This window comes from Humulus lupulus, chromosome 6, assembly GCF_963169125.1.
Source record: "Humulus lupulus chromosome 6, drHumLupu1.1, whole genome shotgun sequence".
Taxonomy (NCBI): Eukaryota; Viridiplantae; Streptophyta; class Magnoliopsida; order Rosales; family Cannabaceae; genus Humulus; species Humulus lupulus.
Window position 1 is genome coordinate 223187594 of NC_084798.1, and position 20799 is coordinate 223208392.

Sequence of the window (20799 nt, forward strand, 5' to 3'; positions counted from 1 at the left end):
AGAATATCATCGATGAAGATGATCACAAACCGGTCTAAGTAATCCCTAAACACTCTGTTCATCATATCCATGAAAGCAGTAGGGGCATTAGTCAATCCAAACGACATAACTAGAAACTCATAATGCCCATACCTGGTATGAAAAGCAGTCTTCGGTATGTCTCCCTCCTTGACCCTCAACTGATGATAACCAGAACGAAGGTCGATCTTAGAGAATACCTTCATACCTTGCAACTGATCGAACAGATCATCTATCCTTGGCAAAGGATACTTATTCTTAATTGTCAACTTATTCAGTTCCCTGTAATCTATACACATTCTCAGAGAACCATCTTTCTTCTTTACAAACAGAACTGGCGCACCCCAGGGTGAGAAACTACGTCTAATGAAACCCATATCTAGCAGTTCTTGCAACTGCACTTTCAATTCTTTCAATTCAGCTAGGGCCATTCTGTATGGTGCTCTAGACACTGGCTCCGTCCCTGGTGCTCTAGACACTGGCTCCGTCCCTGGTGCCAGTTCTATAACGAACTCAATTTCCCTGTGTGGTGGCAACCCTGGCAAATCTTCTGGAAACACATCCAGAAACTCACATACAAGTCTAGTATCTTCTGGTCTTACTGGCATGACCTGAGTGGTGTCAACCACACTAGCTAAGAATCATATGCAACCTCTCTGCAGTAGATCCCTGGCCCTCAACACAGAGATCATAGGAATGCGGGGTCCATGCACAGTACCAACAAACACAAAAGGATTCTCACCTTCAGGCTCAAAGGTGACCATCTTCCTTCTGCAGTCAATGGTTGCCCCATACTTTGCCAACCAATCCATACCCAATATCATATCAAAGTCAGTCATAACTAACTCTGTCAAGTCCACTGACAACTCTCTGCCCTCTACTGTCACTGGCAAAGATCTGACCCATCTTCTAGAAACCACTATCTCTCCAGTGGGTAACAAAGTACCAAACCCCACAGCATAGAAATCACAAGGTCTACACAACCTATCAATAACGCTACTAGCAACAAAGGAATGCGTAGCACCAGAGTCAAATAACACATGATAAGGGGTTCCTGCACTAAGAAGCTGACCTGTAATGACTGAGGGGGGAAGCCTCAGCTTCTGCTTGAGTCAACGTGAACACTCGAGCTGGGGCCGAGCTGTCCACCTTTATGGGTTCCTCTTTCCCTATCTGAGGGCAATCTTTCCTAAGGTGACCCACTACTCCACACAAATAGCAGGCCTTTGCCCTACACTCTCCCAAATGGCGCTTCTTGCACTTAGGGCATCCAGGAAGAGTCTTCCAGGTTTCACTGCCCCCAGGACGACCTATTGTAATACCACGAGGTCTCTTGTCAGGACCTAGAACGGGGAAAGTATCAGGAACCTTCCTCTTCTGATCACTGGGGCCAACACCCCTACCAGAACCAACAAATGGAGGAACTGGCCTCCTGAAATCCTTTCTGGCTGCATTGTCACGCCAGATCTTAATCTCTGCACTCTCAGCTGTGAGTGCCTTCTCCACCACCTGTGCATAAGTAATGACTCCTACCACAGTGGTGATGCGAACGTCACGGGCTAACCTGGGCTGTAGCCCCTGGAGGAATCTCTCTCTCCTGGTCCCGTCAGTGGGCACTAGCTCCTTGGCAAACTTTGCCAAACGATCAAACTTTAAGGCATACTCAGTCACTGATAAGCTTCCCTGAAATAGCCTCATAAATTCATCGGCCTTCGCCGCTCTAATAGCATCATTATAATACTTCTCATTAAACAAGGTCTGAAACTCCTCCCAGCTCAGGAGATTGACATCCTTGGTCTGGCCAACTACTTCCCACCAAATCCGGGCATCATCCCGAAACATATAGGCAGCACAGACCACCCTCTCACTACCAACTTCCTTCATAAAATCAAGAATAGTGGTAAGCATGCTCATCCATTGTTTAGCTTTGATAGGATCAGCGCTGCCTTCAAAAACAGGAGGTTGCTGTTTCCTGAACCGCTCATAAAGAGGTTCCAGTCTGTTTTCAACCCCAGGCAGCTGCCCAATAACTGGCACTGACACAGAAGGTGCCTCTGATACATTAACCATTGCAGGCACTTGTTGCTGTCAGAGGAGACGAAGCTCCTCTCCCTGTTTCAACACTATAGCCTGCAAATCATTAAACAACTGCTGTCAGTTTGCAGGTGCTGGCTGTGGAATCTGGGATTGGTCATTCTCTTGACCCTGGCTGTTGTCATTATTCTGACCCTGACCACTCTGGCCAGCTGTAGTGTCTGTCTGTTCTGGGTTCATTCTATCACTGATACCTTACTGAAACAATAATTAATACGGCCAGTCAGGTAGTCATAACTAAACCTCTTGTCGTCTCACGGTCCAAGAATAACCAGTCAGTTATCATATTCCACAGTCATTCAATATTCATAAACAAATACATGTTTATGGCACTCAGCACTCAGCATGTATCACATAACAGTTCATAATATCTCATGCATACATGTAAAGCATTTGCACCACATTTAGGCAGTTATGCACATAACTACGTAAAGAGTTACCAAACCAAGAGTCGAGCTTGACTTCAGTGATGTGTGTACATGCCCAGCCAGTCTACAGGAACCTTAACCTTGGCATTGCTCTGATACCAAGTTGTAACGCCCTGGCTACCCCAGAACAGTTACGGTGAACGGTGGACCGGAAATTTGACTCGCTACCTGAGCCCTTTGGTAAAAAACGTGCTCTAAGTGTAATTAACAGGTTAAGGCATAAAACCAATAAATAGGAAATGGAGATTTTATTACAAACTGCTCTGCAGAGCTAAACAAAACATTTACAAGTGGTTCTCAGTACAAAATGGTCATTACTGTTTCAAATTTACAATCCCGCCGACCTAAGCGGCAAAAATAGGGTAAACCCCCTAGTTCCTCTGAGAACTCCTTGGCCGTGGTGGTCAAGCGGCCGCATATGTACACAACACCACATCAGCTCTCCACTCAAGGCTAGGTGAGCTTTTCTTTCCCTTTACCTGGACCACATAGCACCCATGAGCCATAGCCCAGCAAGAAAACATAATACTTTTCATAAACATTATCAAATGATTACCATTATAATCACACTGAATCATAAAGCTTTCAAACAAGCAAATGAACAACACATGATTTTAGCGGGAGAGTGGCTGTTAGGTAAGCCACTAGCCTCCAAGATCTGTTTTCTAGCGGGAGAGTGGCTGCTAGGTAAGCCACTAGCCTCCAAGCTCTGTTTTCTAGCGGGAGAGTGGTTGTTAGGTAAACCACTAGCCTAACAGCCACTATTAATATATACATGCATTTAATAAATTAATAACATAATTAAGCCAGTATGGCCCTCCCGGCCTACTATTCATGCCGTTGGACACATCAGAGAATTCGGGGCATTACACAAACCGAAGGCCCAACCTCATCTTTTCTCCTTGCCCAGCCGCCAGGTGTCACTGCCACAGCTCGCCATGCGTCCCAGCACCACTTCTGCCATGCACCTCTTAACGTACCAGCAGGCTCCAACGTCCCTCCTTCGGCCTAGCAGCTTCACTCCACGTGTCCCAGCAACAAGCAGCCAAGTGATGGACCCAAAACGGGTATGTTTAAAAATTTATAAATCGCAAGCGCACGAATCGTTCATATAGAATAGTGATCGTGTAAGCAAGGATGTCGAACCCAAAGGAGTTGTCTAAAATTGAAAAGAGAAAACTATTTTAAATCAAAAGTAATAAATTCTAACCTAGCTCCAAAGATTGATGAGTTTTAATATTATGAACATAAAATAAAAGATTGAAAAAAATAAAGCTATTTAAGAGAATAAAAATAAAGCAATAATGAGTTGAAAATAAGTGTTAAAAGAAAAGATTATTAAGATACTAGAATCCACAAAATGTAAGTTTAATAATATTTATTAGTATATTGATTCCCAAGTTTTAGTGATAGTTAAAATAATTTAAACTATCATTTTCTAAATAGATTTATAATTTTAAGCACAAATTACTTCTAAAAAGATAGGATTTTTCTTCACTTTTCAAAATTATAATTTCAAAGCATTTAGTGTAAATCAATCTAATAAAATAACAAATAAATCAACGAACATTATTTATAAGGCAAAACATAATATTTTTGTTCTAAGCATGGACGTGTACAATTTAATGACACATCTTACACAAAGAATATTATGTTTATGCACTAATGAAGAACAAAGTGTAAATATGTTATAACAATCTAAAATACAAGATATTTAAGATGAAAGAAATATATGAAGAAGAAAAATCCATAAACTTGTTGCATTACAAGGGAAATCAACATACAACATAAATATTACCTAGTTACAAGTTGCTTCATCATGATCTTAATAATCTTATGAAAAAGATTAGAAGCACATAACTAGAGTAGAAATTACAAAATAAATGACATACATACTTGCAAAATGCTCTTGAAAAACCCAAAATGGAAGAGAGGATGGTAGAGAGAAAATGGGAGAAAGGAAGATGGTAACCAAAAATTAAGCACCCCCAAATGGTCTTGAAATACCATATTTATAGCCAAAATGAGATTATTAAAATAATCAATTTAAAATTAATTAAATTGATTAGATTAATTAAATAAAATAAATATGGTATGTAGGGGGTAATTGTAGGAGTGATGATGATTTTGGGTAAAAAGTTGACATTTTGAACATAGGGGACAAATGGTACAATTAGGCAATTTTAGGCTCAAAATGGGAAAATGCAGCTATTTGGCTGCTGGTGGCAGGCGGCTGGCATGCGTTGGGCTTGTGGGCTGGGCCGAGTGGAGGAAATGGCAGCAGCTGGTGGCTGGTGGATGTCTCCGTGGGCCTGGTGCTGCTTGAAGAGAGATGGGCTTTGGATGTTAGGCTGGCCCGTTTTGCTGAGCCTGCTGAACGTGAGCTAGGCAATATTGAAGGGCGTTTGGCCAAGGGGTTGGTTATATGATGGAAGTGATGCTGAATGGTGGAGGAGTTTGGGACAGGTGGCGGCTGGAGAATTGAGCATGGCTGTGAGGGAGAGGCAGCGGCAAGTGATGGCAAGAGGAGCTTCATTGGGCTGGGGCTGCTTATGGGCCTTTGAACAAATGCCAAAATTTCTTTACTTTTTCTACAAAAATGCCACTTTTATTTCCTTTTCTCTTCTTTTTCAAGCATAAAAAAATTGCAAAGTACATCCTACAAAATAAGTAAATATTAAATTAGAATAAAATATTTTCATTTATAAAATAACTCATATTGATTCCATGAAAATACTAATTGAAATTTAATTTACTTTGGCAATTAAGTTCAATAAAATCACATTTTTTTTACTTATAATCTAACAACACAAATTTCAAATAATTAAACTACAACATATTATAATAAAATATCTATAAAAACATATAAAAATCTAGAAAACTACAATAAGACTAATAAATTAAAAATTACATAAAAAATTAATAAGTTAATTAAAAACTCAAGAACTAAGTAACAATTAGCATATAAAATATGGTAAAATAACTCTATTTTGTAGAGTTATCACCAAGCTTCCTTTTTCCTTCAACAAAGCTACCCAACAGCCCAAACAAAGGCCAGCCCAATGCAGGCCCACTCCTTCCAGCAACATCTTCACGCCCAAGGATCCCAGCCTTTGGCCCAAATTGCAACAGCCCATCAGCCTTCTCTTCAACCCAGCCGCCCATGTGTCACGTTTTCATTGGCCAAAAATGGGTCAAAACCCTCTTGTGTCACCAACCATGTTTTGTGGGTATTGGGCTTTGTAAATTGCTATTTTGAGCTTTAAAGATCATGTTTTTGTGGTATTTTAGAAAAGGAGCATTTTGACCATACACAAAAATAGCTAGGGCAATATTAATAATAAGATTTGATTTTTCAAAATCATATTTTATTATTAATATTTCAGATTTATTTTGTAAACCCCATTTTGTTGTTTAATTTCTTTTTAGTCATTTTCTCCATCTATAAATAGGGACACTTTCTTCACATTTGGTATGTAATTTTTAGAGTAGAGAAACTATAGCAAAATTTCCACTCACTTTCTTCTCATATTTACTTCTTATAATTTTGTGAGAATCATGAGCATAATGGCCTAATCTTCCTAGGAAGGTTAGGGATGATTCCATATGCAAGTGATGTTAATTTGCTACTTTGATTTACTATGTTCGTAATGTAATATATTTGAGTTATTTATGTTCTTTCATCTCTATCTTTATTTTGTTATCTTTATTTACTTATGCTAATAGTATATAGAATTAGTCATGCTCTTTCTATGTGCTTCTAATTAGTAAAAGTAATATTGATACATAATTTTATGTCTAATCTTCTATTGCATTATTGCCCTTGGGTATTTTGTCATTTTTAGATTTTTCATAAGATTAACATTGTGCTTTTAAAGTAAAGAACTTTATAACTCAAATGAACTTTTGTTTGAAAAACTATGGACTTTAATGTTAGATTTTCCAAGTAAATGTTGGGATGTGAACTATTTACTTGTGTATTTTTGTAAATCAAGTAGCCAAGTAACTAAACAAGCATATGGATGAATCTTGAAACCTTTCATTTTCTCAAACTCTTGATTACATCTTACATTTATTTCACTTATCTCATTTCATCACTTTATCAAAAATACAATACCAAAATCTCAAACCTCTTTCCATTTACAATTTTATTTACTTCTTGTTACTAACTTTTTGTGTTATTTTCTACTAACCTTTTGATTTTAGGTTACCTCCTTGTGGATCGACTGCCCGATCATACTACAACTACCGCTTAGTGTAGTCACATTTTGGGCGTTAAACAGATACACTTGGGTTGGGAAAGAAAAAGCTTTACTATTCTTAAGCTTTACCAAACACTTGGGAAGTAAGGATTAGAGTATTTCAGTATTGAAGTTAGGCCATCTATAAGGTCAACAAAGGTACCCATATTCTTAAGTTCAATCCTGTTTGATTCCTTAGTTTCTTTAGTTTTCATTCAGGATCTAACTTTTGTTATGATTTTGTGGTTAGATTTTTAAGGTCTTTGAACTTAAGGTGTCATTTCGGTAATATTTCTCTGGGTGGTTTAGTTCTAGTCTTTTCATCTCTTTCTTTTAAGAAATACTCACTATTCTATTGCTGGTTTTAGGAGTATTCCAAGCCCCGCATTTGTTCTCGCATCCCGGTTTTGGTAAGGAAAATATGCTAGATCTTGTATGTTTGAATGATATGTTATGTTATGTATAATATGTTATGATAAGTTTATGTTTTAATATGTTATGTTATGATTTACCCTACCTCAAATATTAGATAGGGGACGTAGATGTGTTATCATACACTACATATGATTTACCCTACCTTAAGACAGGGGACGTAGATATGTTATCATACATTATATGTGATCTAACATACCTCAAATATTAGACAGTGGATGTAGATGATTTATTACATGTCATAATGACCATTATTAGTATAGTCTTATATGGAATATGTTATAATATGTTTATAGTATATGTTATAATATGTTTTTAGTATATGTTATGATATGTTTATAGCATATGTTATGATATGATTTTATGTGTATGTTTATGGTGTTAGTAGTTTTTCTTTGCTGGGCATTAGGCTCATTCCTTTATTTTTAGTGTGATGCAGGAAAATGAATATGGAAGGCGGAAGGATTCTTGGTTGCTTGGCTTGTGTGTTGAGGGTGGATGGAATGTGTGGACTGCGTGTCGATTGAGGATGAAGTTATTTATTTTTAGTCTTTTAAATCATGTTTTTCCGCATTTAGTTTTGTAAACAATTTTCTTTAGTTTAAAATTATGTTTTATGTTTTAAACAATGGGTACCCATGCCATATTTTCTATTATTATGTATTTGATACAATATTTCGAGATTTAATAAAGTTATATTATTTCTTATGTATCTTTCCCAAAATAGTAGCTATGTATAGTAGATCTAATGGTCTAAGGTCTTAGAAATAGTTGGGTCATTACAAGCCTACAAGGTTCAAAACACCACCCTTGTAGACTAACATATAATCCCTAGTCTGTCTTAAATGTTTCAAGATATGTTTAACTGTTATTCAATGTTTCGGTCATGAGTTTAACTGATACATACTCACTACTCCCACTGCATAGCAGGTATCTGGTCTAGTACACAACATAGCATACATCAGACTTCCAACTGCAGATGCGTAAAGAACTTTTCTCATTGCATCTTCATCTTCAGGAGTCTAGGGAGACTGTTTTTTTTCTAAAAGATGAATTCCACGACGGGATGGTAGACGTCCTTTCTTGGAATTTGTCATTGAGAAACGTTCAAGCACTTTATCAATGTAAGTTGCTTGAGATAGAGCTGAGAGTTTGTTCTTTCTATCCCTAATGATCTGGATACCTAGAACATAACTCGCTTCACTCAAATCCTTCATTTAGAATTGAGTGCTCAGCCAATTCTTCACATATGATAATTTCTTAACATTGTTTCCAATGAGTAAGATATCATTTACATGAAGAACCAGAAATACTACTATTTGATTTTCCCTTAATTAGTAAACACAAGGCTCATCAATATTTTGTTCAAGGCCATAGGTTTTGATTATCTCATCAAACCTAAGATTCCAAGAACGAGAAGCTTGCTTAAGTCTATAAATGGACCTATTCAACTTGCAAATTTTTCATTCTTTTCCAACTATTTTAAAGCATTCTGATTGATCCATATAAATGACTTCATTCATCAAGCTAAAATATGTCTTTTCATATAATTTATGAACATAAATATTGATTGATGACTTGACTACTGGACCACATCAAGTACTAGTCGATGATGGCTAGTATCTTCTAATAAATGGACCAAACACAGAAAATTAAAAAGGTAGGGTCTATGCAAATTAAGACTTTTTGTTTCCTCGAGTCTTCATTCTTGGTTCAGCTAAGACTTTTCAACTGTGGATATTTCCTCGATTCTTCTATATTTGCTACAAGTCTTTTTTTTTTCTTTTTCTTTTTTCCCTAAATTAATTTCATGTATCTTTGAAATATTATATATATTCTCACTAAAACACACATATACTCACACAAATATACCTTCCTAGTTTCTCATTGATGAAAAAATAATTAACACTTTCCTTGTCGATCTCTCTGGGAAATATAAAAAACGCTCGATCTCTTTTGGTAAGTAACACATAGACTCATACTATATCTTGCTGTTTCTTGGAAATAATTTTATCCCTCTATATTTATTTTTGATGTTTTTTAATTTCTTATTTATCTACTTTCTTCTCAATGTATAGTTTATTTTATACTTATGAGAAAGTAGAGTATTTATTTTAAATTTCTACACAGAATCATTCAATGCATTTCTAGATATAATTTATTATTTTGAGCTACAAGGCAAAGTAACTTGTACATATAACAGAATTAATAATTTTTAGTGTTATTCTCATAAATTTTCAAAAAGTTTGAGATTTTTTAGAGTGTCGAAATCAAAATTTAAATAGTTTGTTGCATACATACATGCTTTTTCTTTTATGTTTGAAACAAGTTGCTTGCACCAAAAAAATTCCATTATTATGTAGTGTAATTCTATAATACATCCCCAAAAGGGGCATACCATTACATTTTTCTTGTTGACTAAAGAAATCCTAATAAATTTTGTACAAAAAATCTTAGTTTTAGTCATAATAAATTTTGTGACTAAAGAAAAATCACCTTACCAATGTCATCACTAAGAAGTCTGTGGCTACAAGTATTTGTAAAAAAAATCACAATTTGTTGTCACTAAATGTATTTTTAGTCACAACAAATTTTATCACTAAAAAATAATAGGTTGTGACTAAAACTACATTAGTGACAACTTGTGATTATGTATGACCTTTTCGTTACAAGTAATGTTTTGTTGTTACTAAAAGTAATATTTAGTCACACAAAATATATATTGTGACTATAAAGTTGTCATTGAAGGTTACCTTTATTTGTATAAGGGACGGTGAATTATTCAAAATTTATAAAAAATTTGTACACTATCATTAAAAATTTGATCCATATGTGAAATAGTAAATAAATATATTGTATATTGTTATATAAAAAAATTAAGATTATAACTGGACGCACGAAAAGTGTATCAATATGTCTCTTTCTTGGAACATACTATAGAAGTATCCTCTGATATTAGCACTCTATCATACTTTCCTTGATGATGTCCATAAATTATTTTTTACTCTTTTTATATGAGTACTCGAATTCAAGTTTTAAATTATATATTTGCGAGTTATAAAATATATATACGAGGGAATTTAGTAATTACTTCATGCATTATAGATATTATATATAAATATATCTCGGGTAAATACATATTTGATATATTGTGTATTATCAAAATGCAGATTTGGTACTTAATATTTTGGGTAATACTCATTCGGTACCTTATAATTTAAAATTGTACATATCTGTACCTAGACTCAAATGCGATCAATAAAATTTTATCAATATGACTAATAAATTGCTCTAAGTTATATGTAATTAAGTAATTAAATTTGAATTTGAACCCCATATAATTAATGGCAGTTTGTTCGCACTGATAAAATTTCATTAATCAAATTTGTTTAAAATACCAAATATGTAAAATTTCAAATTATAGGATACTAGATAAACAATATTATCAATAACATGGGGTACTAAGTGTGTATTTTGATAAAACACAATATACCAAATAGTTGTTTAATTAACCTTATATCTTTTAGTTTGACTTATTGCTAAAATGGTATCTTAATTAATTAGATATTTGCTTATCAATTTATAGTATTTTTTATTATTTATATATTCAAACTGAAGTTTAATTCACCATTGAAGTACTATACATGTGTGTTTTTTTGATTAAATGTGATACCAGATAACAAATAAGTGATCAATAAAGAAGAAAGAGGCACTCATGATGAGTCTGCTGATTGTTAATGTTAATGTTATTATGATTGGATCATTATTAATGACAATAATGTCCGCACTAGCTTCACCCATTGCAAAACAAGATTATTGCCAAGCCAAGTGTGGAGATGTAGATATTCCATACCCTTTCGGAATTGGACCATCCGAATGTTTTCTTGACGAACGATTCGAAATCTCCTGCCACAACTCTTCCACGCCTGTTCTCAAACACACTCAGCTACAGGTACTTAATATTTCATTAATTCCTGATTAATAATGATCCTCGTTCTCGTTATTATTATAGCTATGATTACGATCCCCAATGGATTGTGGTGAGAAACCCCATTAGTTTCTTCGATTGCGGAGACAAGACAAGGCAAAAATCAGCAAATTTAACAGGAACCCCGTTTTACTATTCGCGTGGCAATGTATTCATTGCAGTAAGTTGTGGTGCCTTGGCCAAGTTCGTAACAAAGTCAGGCAACATGCTCTTCGAGAATGGATGCTCATCCAATAGTACAACAACTAAATCAAGTAATCATAATATTATTGATTTTAGTAATTGCGATGGCGTTGAATGTTGTACTACTTCCGTCGTCTTCCCTTCGGATGTTGTGGGCAACAACTTGGAAATCTCCATGGATAATGATTCTTCTGGTACTCCTGCAAATCATAGCCAATGCAAATATGCATTCTTGATAGATTATGATGAAATGTATAAATATAAAACATTTCGTGATCTGGATTATGTTCCCGTCCGACTAAGTTGGTCCCTTAACAGTACGTATTTCGATGTATTTAAAACACCTTTTATACCAAACAAAACTAGCAACTTCGATTGTCGAACTTCGACGGAGGACTATGGTAATTTATTAAAATCCTCTTTGGATCGAATAAGTGATTGTTGGTGCAGTACTGGACTTCGAGGGAATCCCTATCTGGTGGGTGGGTGTAGTCAAGGTAAACCTCTCCCACAAATATTAATTATAATTGTATATAAATATTAAGCTTTCATTTACTATACATATATATAAATATTGATATATATATATATACTAGCTAGATACAAATCTGCACGTCGGTCGTTAGTTTTATTTGTAGAATTTATCAATTATATATATATATTTGATTTGTATTATTTTCATATAAATTTTAAATAAATAATCAATATTATATATATTTATATATAAAAGAATAACATAAATATATTAAATGAAAAATTAAAACAAAATATTTATAATAATAATGATATATTTTATAATATGCATAAATATTTATTTTTTTGTTTGTTTTAAAGATATATTATGTTAAAATTAACAAATAAAACCAATAATATCCGCACTTTTTAATTAGTCGGGACTTATTATTAGTTACAGTAATCTTTTTTTATAGTCTATATTAATGAGAATAAATAAATAATAAATTTTATATTAACTAAAAAAATTATGTGTTATTTAATTCTCAGATATTAATGAATGCATTAAGATTGAAGGGTTATGTCCTGGAGGCTCCACTTGCGTGAACACTTTCGGGCACTATCACTGTAGTTATAAACGCAAGGCTATCTTTATAGGTATGTCTTTGTATCAAATTCATATATATATATATACATATATATATTTATATTTATAATTTTCTTTGTGTGTATGTGTGATTCATAAAATAATATTTTTTACTGGTTAACTAACGTAAAACATAGTAAAAATTCATAATAGTAGTGCATCTAGGAATTCATTCCACCAAAAATAAAAATCAATAATAATATATATTGGAAATATATAATGGAACAAAATTTAAAAATTTCACGCATATATACAAATTAAATAATAAAATAATGTAATTGAGATAACTATTCTACTATTAGAACTCATCTATCCACCTACTCTCATTTTAAAAAAAAAATCTTATACTTTTACTCGCAACAAATTTTGTGAGTAAAACAACTTCATTATATTATATTTTTTTTATTAATATTTGAATAAAACTAGAAGTGAAAATATCTTTTAAATTTATCAATTCTTAAGAAATTATGCCACATTTCCAAAAGAAATAATCACATCTTAACTACTAGGTACCTACGATTACCAAAAAAGCGTAGTACGATGTATTTTTTATGCAAAAGAAAAAAATCTTAGGAATTTAACTATACCATATTGAGAAATTATGTATTTTTACTGCTAATATCCATATATTTTAATCAATCATATTTTTAATAAAAGTTTATAAATACATTCTATATTTATCGCAAATTTTAATTAAATAAATTGAGGCTATTTTGTCATAATAAATAATAAGAATGTTTGCACCAAAATTACCTAAAGTTTGAGGTTTGTACATGTCATAGACTCAATCTTTTTTTTAGCGGTGAAAAATACAAAAAATTGTTTAGTCACCACCTAACGGAGATCAATATGTAGAGAGTGGCGAAATTACTATTATACTAACTTTGGGTATTTTTCCTCCTAAAAAAAAGATTGGATCTATGCCACGTACAATCCTCAAACTTTGGATAGTTTTGCCGCAAATATTCCTAAATAATATTTTTACCAAAATTAGTGAAAAAAAACAAAATTTTAACAATCCTTGTTCAAAAAGATCAAATGTTTGACAAAATTTCAATTTATATATTATAAAACTTATATAAAAAAATTAAAGTTTAGAGCAAGAGAAATAATAATATTAAAATCTGAGTTTAATTTATGCTTATTTAAAATTACAAACTAATTAAGAATAAGTTTTTAAAAATTCCAAATTTCCATAAATGAATGATTATGTTTATTTATTCATACATGTTAAACAGGTGTGGGGAGTCCTCTTGGATTATTAGTTCTACTTTTTTGTACATGGAGACTATACAAATTCATAAAGAAAAGAAAAGAAATTAAACGCAAGAAAGCATTTTTTAAACGAAATGGCGGCCTTTTGTTGGAACAGCAAATACACTCGAGTGAAAACAATGTCGAGCAAACGAAGCTGTTCGAATCAAAAGAGTTAGAGAAGGCAACTGATAATTTCAATATAGACAGAGTTCTTGGGCAAGGAGGCCAAGGCACTGTGTACAAAGGAATGTTGGAAGATGGAAAGATTGTTGCTATAAAGAAATCTAAAATAATTGATGAAGCCAAACTCTCTGAATTCATCAACGAGGTTGTCATTCTTACACAAATCAATCATAGAAATGTTGTCAGGCTATTGGGATGTTGTCTGGAGACAGATGTTCCAATTCTAGTTTATGAATTCATCCCAAACGGAACACTTTCTGAGTATATTCATGACAAAAATGCAGAGTTTCCTTTCACATGGAACATGAGATTACAAATTGCCACTGAAGTTGCAGGAGCTCTTTCATACTTACACTCAGCAGCTTCTTTTCCAATTTATCATCGAGATATCAAGTCTACGAACATACTCCTTGATGAAAAATTGAGAGCTAAAGTTGCAGACTTTGGTACATCAAGAACTATCTCCTTAGAGCAAACTCACCTGACCACTTTAGTTTATGGCACATTTGGCTATCTAGATCCAGAATACTTTCAGTCTAGCCAATTCACAGATAAGAGTGATGTTTATAGTTTTGGAGTAGTTCTTGTCGAACTCTTGACCGGACAAAAAGCTATATCTTCAACAAGGTCAGAGGAGGAAGGAAGAAGTTTGGCAACATATTTCATGATGACGATGGAGGAAAAGAGTAATAGTAGTGTGTTCGACATTCTTGATGATCAAGTTCTCAAAGATGCGCCAAAAGAAGAGATCTTAATTGTTGCTGATCTTGCAAAGAGATGCTTGCATTTGAGTGGAAGGAATCGACCTACCATGAAAGAAGTAGCAAAGGAGCTAGAGAGGAGGATTCAAGGCATTGATAATAAAGATTCTAAGGGTAGTCAACAACATAATTATGATTATGATGAAGAGCTAGCATATGCACCACCTGAAGTTATAGACTACTCTTGGAATGCTTCCACATCGTCAACTTTTGATAGGAATGCTACTAGCTCCTCGTTGCATCAAGAGTTACCATTGTTGGAAGTGTGAACAAATAGTAATATCCCTTTTGTAGTACTCTTCACTTTATTTTCTTTTTATTTCAAATTTGAGAGATCAATTATACAGTGGAATACTTTATTGGTTAATATTGTTAATTTTGGTTCCATCTCTTTGTATAAGCATTCAACGCTTGGTACTTTTACTATATTATGTAATATAGTAGTACTCGTGTTTTTGTATGGTTTTGGCATTTTTATTTTTCTAATTAGTTCTTTTTATGCGAATTTTTATTGCCAACTATCTAATGAGTATTATCTCCATAAATATCTAAGCAATATCTACAACAAGGTCAAAGGAAGGAAGATGTTTGGTGACATATTTCATAATGACAATGTATATTTCCTTTAATTTTTAATAGTTTGGTTTGATCGGTCATGATTATATAAACTAAACATGGTCGCACACATGGTCCTATGAGATGATGAGTAGGCACATAATAGTTAGGAGTGAGCATCGGTCGGTTTGAGTGGTTTTTTCACCAAAAGAAATCTAGAATTCGGTTTTCGGTTCGGATTGGTGCAATCCGAAAACTGACCGAACCAAACCAGTTTAAAAAAAAACCGACCGTTTTGGACCGCGGTTTGGTCGGTTAAACCGACCAAACCGAATTGATTATTTATTTATTTTTTTTTATTTTTTTTTTGAAAGTTTTAGTTAAAAAATTAAAAATTTTGGATTGTTAGAATCCATTTTTGTATGTTTTTAAAATATAAATATATAGAACATAATTACATTTACAAGTGCCTTAAGTTTTTTTTTTATTAAAAATTTTAATAATTAATAATTATATAATATTATACTATTATTTTATTGTGTTCGGTCGGTTTCGGTTTTTGGTCGGTTCACCCAAAATTTCCAACCCGACCGAACAGTGGCGGTTTGCACCGTCGGCGGTTTTTTCAGTTTTCGGTTTAAACGGTTTTGGTTTTTTCGGTGTTCGGTAGGTCAGTGTACACGATTTTTTCGGTTTTTTGGATTTTATGCTCAGCCCTAATAATAGTAATGAAGAACACCAGTTGTTGTTCGAGGGACTCGGGGCGTGGAGTCCGAAAGTCATGGTTTTCACAAAATTTGGTGGTGCATCGTTGTCTTCACTGATCACCAAAAGCCAGGAAGGAAAAATCTAGTCAAGATTCTTCCTGTATGAAGGGTACAATATATATATATACGATGTATATACGTGAGTGGGATGTATGAGTACCTTTCAAAATCTTTACAAGATTAATAAAAGATTCAAACATTATTTCGTATTTGTATGAAGCAAGCATCAATGGGCGAGTTTCCATTTGTGTTAGTATTGCTGCTTTTCCTTTGTACACCAATTTTTGCAGTTGATAGCTTAAGACAAGTGGAGTCTATCTCTGATGGCAGAACCTTGGTCTCCCAAGAAGGAAGGTTTGAGCTTGGTTTCTTCAGTCCAGGAAATTCCAAATATTGTTACTTGGGAATTTGGTTCAAAAACATCTCTGTTCAAACTGTTGTTTGGGTTGCCAACCGTTGCAATCCAATATACGACATGTCGGGTTCGTTGCATTTCAACAGCAGTAGCACAAATCTTGTTCTGTTCGGACAGAAGAAGACAATCGTTTGGTCATCGACGACACCAACGAGTCTAGAAAGAAATCAAGGCCAAAAGCCAATTCTTATGCTTTTGGATTCTGGAAACCTGGTGATCATAGATGAGAAAAACAGAAACTCAGAAACATATTTATGGCAAAGCTTTGATTATCCTTCTAATACAATGTTACCTGGTATGAAAACAGGGTTCAACATAAGAACAGGGCATACTTGGCTTATGACAGCATGGAAGAGTGCAGTGCAGATGACCCTTGTCCTATCGATTTGACTTGTGGGATGGAGCCTCATGCTTACCCTGAATTATCTATTCGAAGGGGCAAAAGGATTTACTATCGTCAGGGCCCGTGGAACGACCTTCGTTTTAGTGGCACACTTCATTTGAGACCAAACCCGATTTGTGACTTGGAATTTGTACACGACGATAATGAAGCTTTTTTCAGGTACTTTATCAAGGTTAAATCTATCATCAGCAGAATAATCGTCAATCCTACAACCAGTGCCCGCGAACGATATGAATGGACCGAAGCAGAGAACTCTTGGAGTCTTTACTCTTCAGCTCCCATAGACTACTGTGATAGCTATGGGCTATGTGGAGTCAATGGCAAGTGTGTTGTAAGCTCTAACCCAGTCTGCCAATGTCTTAAAGGGTTTAAGCCCAAATCTCAGGTGAATTGGAATTCACTTATTTGGGCTCAAGGGTGTGAGAGAAAAACTCCATTGATGTGTCAGAACAAAGAAAAAGATGGGTTCATTAAGTTTGCAAATTTGAAAGTGCCGGATACTACCAACACTTGGGTAAATGCAAGTATGAATCTGAAGAATTGCAGGGCCAAATGCTTGAGCAACTGTTCTTGTGTGGCTTATTCAAACACAGATATCAGAGAAGGAGGCAGTGGTTGTGTCATTTGGTTTGGTGATTTAGTTGATATCAGAGAAATTCCAGGTGCTGGGTGTGGCGTGCTGCCCCTTTGGCACACCCACACGGGGCCATTTTGTAATGAGCATGCCTTGGTGCTTGATCATTAGTCAAGTCTTGCACCAAGCAACCTCATGGGATAGGGTAGTGGCAGTTTTGTAATATTGCATATGTCTCCCAGACAAAAATCATATATGTTCCTGGGAAGACTTTATTTCCCTAGAAGGCTCCTTAGGGGGAGGTGACCTGGTGACTTAGGGAAGCACCATGGCCATCAGCAGATAGGGGCCAAAGCTGTGTACTCCCTTGCCCTATCAAGGCTATATATTAATGAAATAACATTTATCCATACTTGCCCCTGTGTACTTCCTTGTTGCTTATGTGTTACTTTTTTGTTACCTTCGTTGGGCCTTTGTGTGCCACTTGCCTTGTTGTGTGCTTTGTGTTGTGTGGACGTTCCTAGGAATGACTTGCTTTGTGCTTGCTCATACTTCGTTATTGCCCGTTGCATGTCCGAGATGTGTATGTGGCTAACCGCTGAGTTTGTTTGCCTGTAGGTGTGTGTTGTAGGCTGACTTGCTAGCTTGAAGAGTCTGCAAGTGCCGCACGTTCCGTCTAGTTGGAATCCCCAAATAGCCGGCCCGTGACACTGGGCAGGATGTCTATATTCGAATGCTGGCCTCTGAGCTTTGTAAGTTTTTTCATAACATTTGCTCTGTTTTATAATGTTATTTCAGCTGTGTTGACCAGAGATCTGACTTAAATTTTCATTTTTCTTTTCCATGTCAAACTAATTGCTATCAAAAGCAAGGGGTGACCATGAAGTGAAAGCACTCATCTTTGCAAGTGTTGGTGTGGCACTTTCTGGCATTCTTTTAGCTTGCTATTTTATTCGTTGGAGGCCGTGCAAAGGTAATTTTAATCTTATATATGTATCAGTGATTTAACTAGACATGTATATATATAAATACATATATAATGTGATGATATGAAGTTGATCATTTTGTTAACCCTTTTAAGTCTACTACGTATAATTATCTATTTCAGAAAAAATCAGATGGGTGGAAGCAAAGAAGAAGAATTGGAACTCCCCATTTTCGATCTTTCCACAATATCTACGGCCACTAGTAACTTTTCAGACATCAATAAGCTTGGAGAAGGTGGCTTCGGACCTGTTAACAAAGTAAGTTTCTCAAGTGTGCTGGTTGATTGAAATATGCAAATATAGAGAGAAAAAAAACATTTAAATTTATTTAATAAAGAATAAAACAAGTTTTGCAAGTTTCTTTTTTTAACTATGTTTATAGGGTAAGATTGGAGACGGGCAAGAAATTGCTGTGAAGAGACTTTCAATGAATTCAGGACAAGGAGTCAACGAATTTAAAAATGAAGTAGTACTAATTGCAAAACTCCAACATCGAAATCTTGTGAAGCTTCTTGGTTGTTGTATTCAAGAACAAGAGAGGTTGTTACTCTACGAATACATGTCCAACAAAAGCCTTGACTTCTTCATCTTTGGTAAGTAGAATCTTTTTATTCGAACAAAATATTAATTGTCATAATTTATATACAACCTAGAATAATTTTTAGAAGTTCCAAACTGCATTTTTTGGTCTAATTATGTTGATTGACTTGGTATATTTCAGATCCAAAACAAGCTAAATTATTAGAGTGGCCTAAGCGCTTTGAAATTATATGTGGTAATTCTCGGGGTCTGTTGTATCTTCATCAAGATTCTAGACTAAGAATAATTCATAGAGATCTTAAAGCTAGTAATGTTTTGCTGGATAGTGAGTTGAATCCCAAAATTTCAGATTTTGGTCTGGCTAAATTTTTTGGAGGAAATCAAATAAAAGACAAAACAAACAGAGTCGTTGGAACTTAGTGAGTATTCTTGCCATGCTTTATGTATTTATGTATGCAATAGTTTTTGTATATGATCAACGAGTGTCGTTATTATTTTTAATAATGTTATTATTATGAATGCAGTGGATATATGGCCCCAGAATATGCTTTCCATGGTCTGTTTTCAATCAAATCTGACATCTTCAGTTTTGGTATAATGGTGTTAGAGATTGTAAGTGGAAAGAGAAATAGAGTCTTTCACCCTGAAATCGATACCCTTGCACTCACAGGACATGTAAGTATTGAAACACTATTTATTCATAACATTATATGAAGATGTTTGATGCTTGCGTGTTCTCTGATGATGAGTGTTTGGTTTTGAATAATCTAGGCATGGAAATTGATGGAGGAAGGCAGGGCAATTGAATTGCTTGATGAGTGCTTAAGTGGTTCATAAAATTTATGTCAAGTCTTGCGATGTATCCATGTTGGTCTCTTATGTGTGCAGCATAATCCTATGGATAGACCAAGCATGCCATCTATTGTTATGATGTTAGGCAGTGACAGTTCTATGCCTCAGCCTAAAAAACCAGGCTATTTCTTCGAGACAGAGTCACCACAAGGTGGCCATTCTCAATCATCCACAACAAACAATGCGACCATGTCAGTACTAGAGCCTCGATGATATGTAATGTAATTGCCACATGACAGCAATGGACATGTTTTTCTTGCGTGACACTGTAGTGCATCAATTTTTTTTATTTTATTTTATTAACTACTTTATTTGGTAATTGTTAAGTGTTAGGAATTTTAATTTAATTATTTGAATGTTTAGAGTTAATTGTGATTGAATTTTATTTGTTTTATTTATTTGATTTATTTTGTGTTAGGAAAACTTATACATGATCTTTATTTATTTTTATGTATATTTAATATTAAACAAATTAATACGAGATAGCCTAAAACATGTTTCTAAAATTGAATTCAAAGAGAAACAAAGACAAGAATACTTACAGTATACGCAGCGGAATGAAAGAGTCATTCCTTCAGTTTCTCTAACTCTTGCATCATCTATGTCGCGGAGTATTATCAAGAAACTGAACCGATCTTTTATTTTCTTCACAATTCCAATGTATCCTTAGAATCACCTAGACTAGTGTGGGCAATTCTCAACACATGAGATAGATACAGAGAAGAAGACAAAATAACAAAGAGGCTTAGAAAATGACTTGTGTTTTAGCTTGTGTTTAGAGAGAATCTAAAACTATCAGAAAATCTGACTTGTGACTTATCAAACGTATGTTTTGGCTTCTCTCTAAGCACTCCTTTTATAGACTCAATTAGGCCATTTAATTTAATTAAAAAATCAATAAAATAACAGTTATTTTAAATCCCTAGGTCGAAATTATCATGGGGTTTAGGCCCGTGAAATTTCTCATTTGATTATAAGCCCATTGGACTTAAAATCAAGACCTGTATTATTTTCTATTGATTT

At 34.4% G+C, this 20799-nt stretch overlaps 1 protein-coding gene and 1 pseudogene across 1 annotated transcript; both read left to right on the forward strand.

Moving 5' to 3' along the window:
- Window positions 1–11387: 11387 nt before the first annotated feature.
- Window positions 11388–15140, forward strand: LOC133783556 (wall-associated receptor kinase-like 9). Its single transcript, XM_062223212.1, has 3 exons — window positions 11388–11881; window positions 12387–12494; window positions 13722–15140. The coding sequence occupies exons 1-3, from the start codon at window positions 11407–11409 to the stop codon at window positions 14951–14953; spliced, it is 1815 nt and encodes a 604-aa protein (XP_062079196.1). The 5' UTR covers window positions 11388–11406; the 3' UTR covers window positions 14954–15140.
- An 879-nt stretch (window positions 15141–16019) lies between these two features.
- On the forward strand, window positions 16020–20156 carry LOC133786218 (G-type lectin S-receptor-like serine/threonine-protein kinase At4g27290; annotated as a pseudogene).
- Window positions 20157–20799: the final 643 nt, after the last annotated feature.